General features: G+C 42.8%; 1 protein-coding gene across 1 annotated transcript in view; it reads left to right on the top strand.

Annotated features, from left to right (window-relative positions):
• The first annotated feature begins 4,144 nt into the window (after nt 1-4,144).
• Nemf (nuclear export mediator factor) overlaps nt 4,145-12,100 on the top strand; it is a 49,649-nt gene continuing 41,693 nt past the window's right edge. Inside the window, exons 1-5 of the mRNA XM_051146942.1 lie at nt 4,145-4,203; nt 4,908-4,976; nt 5,113-5,215; nt 7,082-7,207; nt 10,438-10,586. Coding sequence (XP_051002899.1) covers nt 4,145-4,203; nt 4,908-4,976; nt 5,113-5,215; nt 7,082-7,207; nt 10,438-10,586 — 506 coding nt within the window. The remainder of the gene's footprint in view (nt 4,204-4,907; nt 4,977-5,112; nt 5,216-7,081; nt 7,208-10,437; nt 10,587-12,100) is intronic.

Below are 12,100 nucleotides of genomic sequence, written 5' to 3'. Positions count from 1 at the left end.
AATAGAGACAAAACAATTTTAGTATATCTTGTTTCATTGTCTTGCTGCTGGTGTTTTTGTTTGTTGTTTTTACTTTGTTTTCTCCTCTTCTAAACAGCTTTCTGAACTTAGTCCACAATGGCTTAGCTGTACCTGTAAGCTATACTTCACAGTGGCTAGCTACCTTAGTCTTTTCTGAGACCTATTGAAGAACTTCTCAGCTCTGTGGAACCTAAGGATGAGAGGTGCCACAATTCCGCCCTCACCCGAAGACGTCTTAGTTCTAACATCTGGAAATGCCATACAGACACTGTAGGGGATAAAATGGCTTCACAGAGCACACTAACGTTGGGGTCATGAAGTAGAGAGGTTTTATTCCAATGGGCCAAATATAATATAAGGGTCCTTATAAAGACAGCACTGTGATAATGGAAAGAGATATGGCCTGGAAACAGGCTGAAGCCATTCGGGATCACCAGTCAAGGAATGTGGCAACCTTGGGAGCTATGAGAGACAATGCAAGGGATTTTCCTGAGATGCCCCCCTCCCCTCCAAACACACAGATGCAGCTCTGCAGAAGTTTGGAACTTCTAACCTTCAGAGCACTAAGAGAAAATACATTGTGTAATAGGAGTAGAGAAAGGCCCAAGTGACTATTTGTTCTCCACATGGGCAAAGTGTGGGCGTGGCAAGGACTCCAAGGACCCATGGAAGAATGGCAAAGCCTTCCCCCTAGGGTGGGGCTCAGGGGCACGGCAATGTCTTTCTCTGGTTCAAGTGTAGACGTCGACTGTGTACAGCAAATGTCCACTGTATCTCTGTCCCCCTGGGCATTTACAGCCGGAAGACGGCCCCCTACAGAGACAGTTCCTACTGAGATGAGCTAAGCCTATCTTGTTGATCTGTGTACCATATACCTAACTCCTTGTTCAGTTGTATGCAATAACCACCCCCTCTCTGTCCAACTCTATATAATAAACACCCTGAGCATGCGGCAGGGGCTGTAGTTCCTGAGCAGAGAGCCCAGACCAGTGGTTCTCAACACGACCTCTTTGAGGGTTGGAACAACCCTTTCATGGGGAGGTAGGGGGCAGAGGGGTGGTCACTTAAGGCCATCAGAAACCACAGGTGTTTACATCACAGTTCACAAGAGTAGCAAAATTACAGTGATGATGTAGCAACAAAAGTGACTTTATGGTGGGGAGGAGGGGGAGGGGGGGGGGTGGGGGAGGGGGGGGGGGAGAGGGGAGGGGTTTCACCATAACATGAGGGACTCTATTAAAGGGTCACAGCATTAGGAAGGTTGAGAACCACTGGGCCAGACCGCCTGATCCTAGCTTTCTGTTAGTGTGTCTGTCTTCTTTATTCCGTTACTGCCCTAGTCAAGTCCGTTCCTGGATGCTATGCATGGACATGGTGTTATATTGTTGGGGGAGGGTCTGATGTATTTTGAATTTAATTATTATTTGTCTCTGTGACCCACCTTTTGATTAATAAGAAGTCATCCCACCTGGCCAGGGCAGAGGAGATAGGTGGGGCTTGGAGAGAGAGAGAGAGGAATCCTGGGGAGAAGAAAAAAAAAAAAAAAAAAAAGGAGAGCCACAAGGAGGAAGGAGAGAGACCTGAAGGGAAGAGAGGAAGGCTGCCATGGGTTAGATGGAGGAGAAGCACATGGCCAGTGGTGTGGATGGGATATTTGGCCCAGATGAAGAACATTAACAAGTATTTGGGATGATGGAAGGGAAGTAGCTTGATAGAAATTGGTAGAAACAGACGGCATGGGATTGGAGCAGGGATCCCATACCTGGCCCCCCTATGGAAAGTAGTTTAGAGAATTAATGTCTGCTCTGCCCCAGGTTAACTAAGGCTATTTTAAAATATAGCAAGTGTCTGTGTCTTAATTAATTGCTAGTCAGACATCCTGATCATACTGATAATTTTAAAGCAATATTATATTGTTTACCTCTCCACACCCGCGGCTGGTATAGCAGTAATATAAGCCTTTACAGAGTGACTGAAGCTTCATGGTACCCAACACAACTGAGAGCTGAAAAAATTTATGTCTGCGTTCTCTTCTGTAGCAGGCTTGTACTTTGATTTTAAGTAAAGTGACAATTTTATGTCAATTCCTACAATCTAGGGGTCTGTATTTATTATGGCCATATGTTTACTCTTCTACTTGTATTTAGGATAGAAAAAGAATTGATGATCCCTACAGGATGCTGTGGTTTTGGATCTGGTTTAATTGCTGGAAGCTTGGTGCCTGTGGTGGTAGAATATTTAAAAATCCAGGCTGGGCAGCACTTGGGAAGCAGAGGAAGGCAGATCCCTATGAGTTCGAGGCCAGGCTCGTTTACAGAGTGAGTTTCAGGACAGCCCGGGATAGGTAGAGAAAGCCTGTTTTGAAAAACCAGCCACCACACCCTTCAACAAATCCAGGCTTAGAACTTAGTAGGTGTGTAGCTAGAACCCTGGGAATCCTGTATCTCAGAAGCTGTACTGTTCTTGGGAGAAACCACGTTCACTCCCATGAAAGAAAACTGTTATGTGAAGAAGCCTGGCCTCCGAGCCCCCGCTGCTTCCCGTGTCACCTTGTAGCTGTGTCCCGCCCCCCCCCCCAACATGTGCTTCCATCACGTTGCTGTACTGTACTGTAGCCTGACAGTCCTCGTTAGAGTTGAAATAGTCATGGCCACTCAATTTCCGACTTCCAGCTTCCAAAACTGTGAACTTTGTATATTGCCTAACCTTTGGCATCTCGTTACAGCCACAGAAAATAGACTAAGATGCTTGCCAACGTTAAAGGTTTATGATCACATGGTAATATATGCCGACAATTCTGACCCCAAGGAGGGATCAGAGAGGGTCTGAGGACAGCCTGGGTTATACGGCGAGTTTAAACCAGCCTTGGTTATACAGCATGCCTTGCTCAAAACAAACAAACAAAAACCCCAAAATAATAATTACCAAAATCCTTATGTAGTAATCTGACCCTTTTTGTGCTTTTGGTGTTTTGTTTGAGGCAGTGTCACCCATTCTAAGAACTTACAGTCATGGGAGTGCTTTTGGGTTTAACTTTTTAAGTACACATTTCACTGGTTTAAAAATTGCCTGTGTTTTTAATTTTAAGTGTGTTGGTGATTGCAGCATGCTAGGCTACATAGTAAGACTTTGTATCAAAAACGACCAACACACACACACACACACACACACACACACACACACACACACACACACACTTTTCACTGCCCAAAACCAATAGTTTAAAAATTGTTTATTACTATTTTAAAAAGAAAAACTTAGACTAATTAATTAACGTATATTTGAACCTGAATAATTCATGAATCAGTAGCATGCAGAGCCAGAAGTTCGTAGAACGCTGGGATGTGTGGGAGGAGTAATTATTCTCTTTCTCCCATGGGAACTCTCACTTTATTTTTATCTGACATCTGTTAGCGAAATTCTTGAATATTTGAGGTGCCAAGAAATCAGGAAACCCAGGCAGTACAGCACCCACCGCATCCACGCTGGAAGAGAATCCTACATGCCGTAGAATACTACTTCGGAGAGTAGCACCCATTAAAACAGGAACCCCTCTCTACGGACTTGTCAGGCTCAGGAAAGCCAACAGTTCGGTTTGTCCGGTTTCAAATTCGCGTTTGGAAAGCGCCCTTGCTTTTCCATACGGGGCGCTAGCGCCCTCCTGGGGAAATGCTCCTTTAACTCGCTTCAAATTTGTTAAAGGCCAGCGGGGCCACGGTGGAGGACGGCTGGGGCAAGGGGGACGGAACTAACCCTGTCAGTGTTCAAGGAAGGGATACAGCTTCGAGAAGGTAGTTGGCTCTGTTTCGAGTTGTTTTAACAGTGAAAAACGAGTTAATCATGATTTGACCAGAAAAAAAGAAAAAAGAAAAAAAGAAAAAAGAAAAGAAAAAAGAAAGAAAGGAAGGAAGAAGAAAGAAAGAGAGAGAGAGAAGAGAGAGAGAAAGAAAGACAAAGAAAGAAAACGGAAAAAAGAGTTAAATGACGCACTTCCGCTGTAAGAAATATTGGGTCGTCTGGGCTGCCGTAGATGCTAGCCAAGTGCGCCTGCGCAGAAGTGTCGTGTCCCTGCGTCGGGTCAGCAGCTGAGAAGACTGCGGCGGTAGCGACGCGAACCCTAACCATGAAGAGCCGCTTCAGCACGGTTGACCTCCGCGCGGTGCTTGCGGAGCTGAATGCAAGGTACGGTGGTGCGGGTCAGCAGGCTCGCGCTGGGAGCGCATGGAGCAGAGGCCTGGCACCGGCTAGCCGGGAGACGGGCCCGGGGTCCCCACGGTCGTCCCGGTGCCCCAGGGTCCGGTTAGGCCTGGGGGCCGGTGCCTTCGGGAGACCCCCGGGGCCGCGAGCCTGCATGCCGCCTCTCCCTGGCGCTGGTCCCGCGGGATCGTGCCGCGGTGGCCTGAGTCCCGCAGCAAACGCTTGGGAAAACGAGATGCCAGGGTGCTGGCCATGGCGCTGGGCTGGCGTTCTGGTTTCTAAAGATCGCCTATCCTTCATCCCGAAGAGAGGGAGCAGTGCCTTTCAGCCGTAACTCGCAGACTTGGCCCTGTATTCTGGACTTTTCTCTTTTTCAGCTGTGTGAGCTTTGTTGTATTTTCGGGGGTGGGGGGTGGGGCTCGGCTATTCCTACCACTTGTAATACGTTAGTTAGATTAAGTTTTACTGTATTTCCCCCCAAAGCACTGGGCCGTTTCAGATGAAGGCACCTGTCTGGTGCTCTGAAGCCGACTGGCCACTTCTGTGCTTATATGTCTACAGTTGTTTTGGGGATAACCTTCATAGTCGGTTGTGCTAGCTGAAAAGTCCCTCTTCTGCAGCCTTAATAAATATCGGGAAGTTTTCCCTCAAACAAGAGTATGATTTGTTACATGCTTTTATCTTTGCAGCTTGCTGGGAATGAGAGTAAACAACGTTTATGATGTGGATAATAAGACGTATCTTATTCGGCTTCAAAAGTAAGAATATAGCATTATTTTTAGTAAATAAATATGACATTCTTGCTTTTTTTAAACTTGCATTTTAAGTTCTTTTTTTCCAGAAAGTAAGCATTGGCAAATTCCCTAAAGAAAAATTTGGCTTTCTCTTGAACAGACCTGATTTTAAAGCTACGCTGTTACTTGAATCTGGTATACGTATTCACACAACAGAATTTGAATGGCCTAAGAATATGATGCCGTCTGGTTTTGCTATGAAGGTAAATTTTAAGTTGGAAGCTACATTTAAAAAATATATCGTGTGTGTGTGTGTGTGTGTGTGTGTGTGTGTGTGTGTGTGTATGTATAGGTAGGTAGGTGGGTGGAAACAGCATACAGATACAAGTTGGGGCTCACAAGTGGGGCTCTCAGGAGACAACTTGTGGAGAATCAGTCCTGCTGTGAGATGAGGGCTAGGGAATAAGATCCAACTCAGATCCTCAGACTTGGTCCACAAGCCTTAACCTGCTAGCCTGGAGCTTTTTCTTTTGTTGTTGTTGCAGTAATGTGTTCTCTTGTTGTTGCTTTTTGAGACAAGGTTTCTCTGTGTAGCCCTGTCTGTAGGCGCTGTTTTTAGAACCTGTTTTATTTGGGGTTCCTTAACGCCTCTGCATCCCTTCCAATCCCACCAACCCTAGGTAGGAAAGAAAGAAGGTTAGCGGGGAGAGGGAGCATAGGTTGCTTAGCTACTTCCGGCTGGTTAGGGTCATCAGCTTCTTTGAGAAAATGCCAGTCTCAGTCATCAGGATGTGCAGCAGTCCAGCAGAACCCGCAGCCTCCTTCTTTCTCCTCCGTCTCTTCGAAGTACCTTCTTTCTCTTGCCTCTGGACTTTATACCCTCTCAGAGACCTCAGGATTAAACTGTCTGCAGCTAGCAAAGGCCACACTCCTCTCCCAGCAATTATCAGCTATGGATAAACTAAAAGCAGTTTTATATCCCACACTTGGGATTAAAACAAAAACATATTAATATAACATAACTTTTAAAAATATATTTATTTATTTTATGTGTATGAGTACACTGTCTTCATGCACACCAGAAGAGGGCACCGGATTGTATTACAAATGGTTGTGAGCCACCAGGTGGTTGCTGATAGTTGAGCTCAGGACCTCTGGAAGAACAGTCAGTGCTCTTAACCACTGAGCCCTCTCTCCAGCCCCATCACTGGGTTTTAAAGAAGCCAAAACTTCCACTACACCTGTCTGTCCTGACCATACCGGCCTCAAAGTCAGAGATCTGCCTGCCTCTGTCTCCCAAGTGCTAGAACTAAAGCTGTGTGGCACCACACTCAGTTTGGAACTTGCTATATCGACCAGACTAGCCTCAAATTTAGGATGATCTTTTTTCCTGTGCTAGGATTACAGGAGTTTGCCATTGTGTGTCACTCTTTACTGGTTTGCTTGGTGGTTCACACCTGTAACCCCAACGTTCAGGGGCTTGACTTAGGAAGATTGTGACATTTTGCCTCAAAAAATAGAAAACAATAACCACAAACTCTTGGCACTTTTATGAGTTAAATGTATTTGTCTACTCAAATTGGGAGTTTTTTTTTTGTTTTGTTTTGTTTTTGCAGTAGAGCAGAAAGTATTTACAGATAAAGAGCTATTTAATGCCCAGTATATGGTAAGTCAATGGTTGCTCAACTCTCACATTTGTCATTATTCTGAAAAACAATACAAAATAACTACTTAAGTTAGAGGTTGTTACAATAAAGGCTTAAGGATTTTTCCACCTGGCTGGGGCCTGGCAAGCTGACTCAGTGGACAAAACTACAAGCCTGAAGACCTGAGTTTGACCCCTGGAGTACACATGATGAGTGGAGAATACCAACTCACACAAGTTATTTACTGACCTACATGTGTACTATGGCATGCACGTGTTGCCACACACACCCCAAATAAATAAAAAATTTCAACTTTAAAATTTTTTTCTCTGATTATCATTTGTCAGCTTTTGTTTTATGACTGCACTACTTTATTATTTAAATATTCTTGATGGCCTAAAGATAATTTTCATAAACTAGTACCGAGTATTTAGAAGTTTACTTTCTTTGCACAAATGTTTTTTTTCTTCTGTTTCTTGTTAGTGTCGAAAACATTTGAAGAGTCGGAGATTAGTCAGTGCAAAACAGCTTGGTGTGGATAGAATTGTGGATTTCCAATTTGGAAGCGACGAAGCTGCTTACCACTTAATCATTGAGCTGTACGATAGGGTAAGTTAAACTGAGAAGTGTCGAAGTCTTCAATGGTGTCGTTTTAATTGATGATATTGATTAAGAGTTCTTTTAATTTTACATCTTTGCTAATCCTTGCCTATTTATTTTTATTTTTATTCTGAAGCACTGGCTGTCCTGGAACTCTGTAGGCCAGGCTGGCGTAAAACTCAGAGATCTACCTTCCTCTGCCTTTGCCTCCCTAGTGCTGGGATCACAGGAATGTTCTACCACCAACCAGCTTTACTCTTAATTCCTCGTCATCTTCTACTACTGCTACTTTTTCCTCTTCCTCTTCCTCCTCTTCTTCTTCTAAATAAAACAAAGGTTTTTAAAAACTTTATTTTTAAGATAAAACTTACCTTATTGTCATAATTCTTAACAGATACTTAATATGGTGGCTGATTAGAAAATGTCTTTCACATGACCCTCATAAAATGCTGATCAGCTGGCCTTGGTGGTGCAAACCTTAATCCCAGTATTTGGGAGCAAGAGGCAGTTGGGTTTCTGTAGTTCAAGGCCACCTGGGGCTATTAAGTGAGACTTTCCTTAGGAACAAAAAGACCTATCATATGATGTGTTTAAAAAAAATTGGGATGCATATAATAGATTTCTGGAATTTTTGTTGTTTTTAAAATCTAATAACCTTTTTTTTTTCTTCCCATTTTGTGTTTTATGAAGCAACCATCTTTTTTAAGAAGTAAATTTAGACTTGGGGCTGGAGAGATGATCAGTGGTTAGGAGTGTTTTGTTTGCTTCCCTTGCAAAGACCTAACTTCAGTCCTCAGTACCCAAGTTGAATGGTTCAAAACCACCTGTTACTCAGCTTCAAAGCTTGAGATAACACCAAGTTCTTGTGTACTATATGCATGCTTAGTTTGTACTAATGTTATCTTATGTTAAAACAAATGGTGGGACATAATATTAATTGAACTGTAAGCTGTCTTCATGGTTTTTCTGTTCCAACTTGTCCCTTTGGCTTCAGAGAGTGTCCATTTGAAGGATCTGAGCAAGAAGACAGTCATACTGTCTAGCCTCCAGAAATGCAATTAGTGATGAATTTGGGGTGAACACTAAGGATTTATGTATGAGAGTATAAGCTTGGAATTTTGTTTCATCATTGTGCTATCTGAGAGAGGGAGTTGTTGATGTAATTTAAGAGATTTTACCAGGGCCTGGAGAGATGACTCACAGGTTAAGAGCACTGTCTGTTCTTCCAAAGGTCCTGAGTTCAATTCCCAGCAACCACATGGTTGCTCACAACCATCTATAATGAGATCTTGTGCCCTCTTCTGGGGTGCAGGTGTATATGCAAGCAGAAAATAGATTTTATTGGCGTGGTGGTGCTCTGGAGGCAGAGGCAGAGGAATCTCTGAGTTCAAGGCCAGACTGCTCTACAAAGGAAGTCTGACCAGGACAGCCAGGACTGTTACACAGAGAAACCCTGTAAAGGTCATCCTTTCCATTCTGTGTACCAGAGTTTCATGTCTGGAATTTTGAGTAATGGTGCATCTAGGGTTGATTAGACTTTGTGCAAAGAGGCTTATTTCAACTCAAAATGATCTTCAGAAATCAAGTTTACAAATTTATAATAAATTTGGGCTGGTGAGATGGCTCAGCTGCTAAAAGGGCTTGCCATGACCTGAGTTTGTCCCCTGGAATCCATGTAAAGGTGGAACTAATGCCACAAAGTGTCCTCTGACCTTCACATATACACACACACTGTGACACAGTCATACGCTGTCTCCATCACCACACACATAGCAAATATAATACAAACACAACAATAATTCATTTATACTAGGAACAACTCTGAAAAAAGTAACCCTCAGATCAGAAAGTAGCTTAGCAGAGGAGGGATTAGTTATTAAATTTGATGCTTTAAGTTTTATAAGAAAAAGATTTTTCATTTTATTTTACCTTATATGAGTATTTTGTCTGTATGTGCACCACATGTATATCTGGTTGCTGCAGAGGTGAGAAGAGGATGTTAAATTCCCTGGACTAGAGTTACAAATGGTTGTTAAGCCACCATGATGGTACTGGGAATGGAACCCTGGTGATCTGGAAGAGGGATGAATGCTCAGAACTGCTGAACTGTCTCTCCAGCCCCCTAAATTTTTAATGGATCTTTTGAAGTTTTTTGTTGTTTTGTTTTCTGTTTTTAACTGTGTATATATTAACTTGCATATGAATACACATGCTCACAGAGACCACAGTGTCCTCAGTCTCCTTGGAACTGAATGAAGTAAGAGACAGGTGTGAGGTACCTACCATGGGTGCTGGGAACTGAACTCAGGTCCTTTGCAATAGCAGTGTGAGTTCTTAACCACTGAGCCATTCTCCCAGACTGCTTTATTTTATTTTATTTTATGTTTCAGAACGGTTCCCTATGTATCCTAGGCTGGCTTGGAACCTGGAATCTTCCTGCTTCAGTCTCTGAACTGTTGGGATTATAGTTGCACACCACCACACTAGCTATACCACTGCTGTCCTTTTATAGACATACTATGTTGTTTCATAATTCCATTCGTTTGCATTTTAAATGCAAATGGATTTGAAAGTTCATCTGACCTGAACTTTAGTTGTTATTTATGAGTCAGAGATTCATGTACTGGAGACTGGCCTCAAACTTGCTATGTAGCCAAGAATTATCTTAAACTCCTGAATCTTCTCCTACCTCTGTCTTCTGAGTGCTGGGATTACAGGCATGTGATGATGCTTGGCTTTGGCACACCTATTAAATTCCTGCAACTGTTAGGTTTTCATAGTGAGGTTCTGCAGGTAATATGCGTAGTAGCCAGACAGAGAGTGCCAAGTTTTTCTAGGTTCTTTGACTACTTCCAACTTGGAGTCCTCAGAATTTAATTTAATTTATTGGGTTGGGGCAAAGGTCCCTATTTAGATGTGATTGGTGCTTTTTGTTTTGTAACTTTATTTCTTAACTATAAGTAGGTCTTTTAAAAAAATTTTATTTTATTAATTTATTCATATTACATCTCAATGATTATCTTCTCCCTTGTATCCTCCCATTCTTCCCTCCCATTTTCCCCTTACTCCCCTCCTCTATGACTGTGACCTGAGGGGGACCTCCTCCCCCTGTATATGCTCATAGGGTATCAAGTCTCTTCTTGGTATATAAGTAGGTTTTAATGACACATCTTTTTTGGTTTTAACACATTTCAAGACTGACTTGAAAAAGCATTAAACTGTATTTTGCTTTATTGCAGGGGAACATTGTTCTTACAGATTATGAGTACCTAATTTTAAATATCCTAAGGTTTCGAACTGATGAAGCAGATGATGTTAAGTTTGCTGTTCGTGAACGCTATCCCATTGATCATGCCAGAGCTGCTGAACCTTTGCTGACTTTGGAAAGGTAACAGTGTTTGTACAATTATGTCACATTTATTTAAGAAAGGTAAACCAGGTTGTATTTCACATCATGAAAAATTCAATTAAAAATGTTTACTTGTGAGCCGGGTGTGGTGGCGCACGCCTTTAATCCTAGCATTAGGGAGGCAGAGGCAGCGGATCGCTGTGAATTCAATCTGGTCTACAAAGAGAGTCCAAGACAGCTAAGGCAACACAGTGAAACCTTGTCTCGGGAAAAAAAAAAAAGATTGTAGCCAGGTCTGGTGGCGCATGCCTTTATTCCTAGCACTTAGGAAGGCAGAGGCAGGTGGATGGCTGTGAGTTTGAGGCCAGCCTGGTCTACAAAGCAAGTCCAGGACAGCCAAGGTTACACAGAGAGACCCTGTCTTGAAATAAACAAAAAAATGTTTACTTGTATAATTAAATTTATACTGAACTATATAATATGCGTATATGCGATTACAGTTCATTTGTGAGCAACAACTCTCCTTCTTTTTTGTTTTGTTTGTTGTTGTTGTTGTTTTCCGAGACAGGGTTTCTCTGTCTTGTCAAGGCTTATAGCCTTGGCTGTCCTGGACTTGATTTATCAACCAGGCTGGCCTTGAACTCATAAAGGTCCACCTGCTTTTGCCTCCAGACTGCAGGGATAAAAGGTATACACCACCATGCCCAGCCCTCAAGTGTATATCTTTTTATGCTATAGTTTGAGTTACTTAAAATGCTTCTGACTCCTTGGCAGAGTGACGTGCCGATTTGGCTGTTCAATGAGAAGATAGACAGGTTAGGCAGGCAGAGCGCAAGTAGGGGGTAGCCATTCTAGTTTATTTAGGAAAAAGTGAAAGGACAAGGTGATGATTAGTTATGGCTTCTTCTGGCAGTCCACTGGTGATCCTCAGGCTCAGCATTCATCCTAGTCAGGGGGCTCACTGGACTGTAACTGCTCTCTCTACTGATGCAGTGGATCCAGGGAGGACGTTTTCTAGAGTTCTCAGATATTGTTGATCCTGTGGTTTGGGGGTTGCACTGAGCCACAGCGTCCTTTGAGTTCTTAGCAAATGTTAAATTTAGGTGTAACCATTGCTGGTGTTCAGATACGGCATGGAGATTTACAAACAACATGTGGCGTTTACAGAGAAATGCATCTTTATGTCACATTGATGATAAGCAAATCATAGCTTTTTGTGCACGGGTATGTATGCATATGCCACAGAGGCTAGAAGAGGACTTCAGATCCCTGGACCTGGAGTTGCAGGGCCTGAGATCAGCCTGTTGTGGGTACTGGGAAGTGAGCTATAGCTCTGTGCAAGAACAAGTGCTGTTAGCCTCTGAGCCTCTCTAGCCCCATAGGTAAATTACTTTCAAGACTCACTTCTCAGGCTTACAGTAATAATCTTTGCTGTATGTTAGATGCTTATAAAAATGGAATTTATAAATGGATGCAGATAAAGTTAGTATGAATGGGAATACTGATACAAGGCTTATTAAATATAAGGTGATAAAAAGTGTGCCGATCTTATT

This window comes from Acomys russatus, chromosome 1, assembly GCF_903995435.1.
Source record: "Acomys russatus chromosome 1, mAcoRus1.1, whole genome shotgun sequence".
NCBI classification, from domain to species: Eukaryota; Metazoa; Chordata; class Mammalia; order Rodentia; family Muridae; genus Acomys; species Acomys russatus.
The sequence above is the reverse complement of the archived record's forward strand: the minus strand, read 5'-3'. Positions and strand labels throughout refer to the sequence as shown.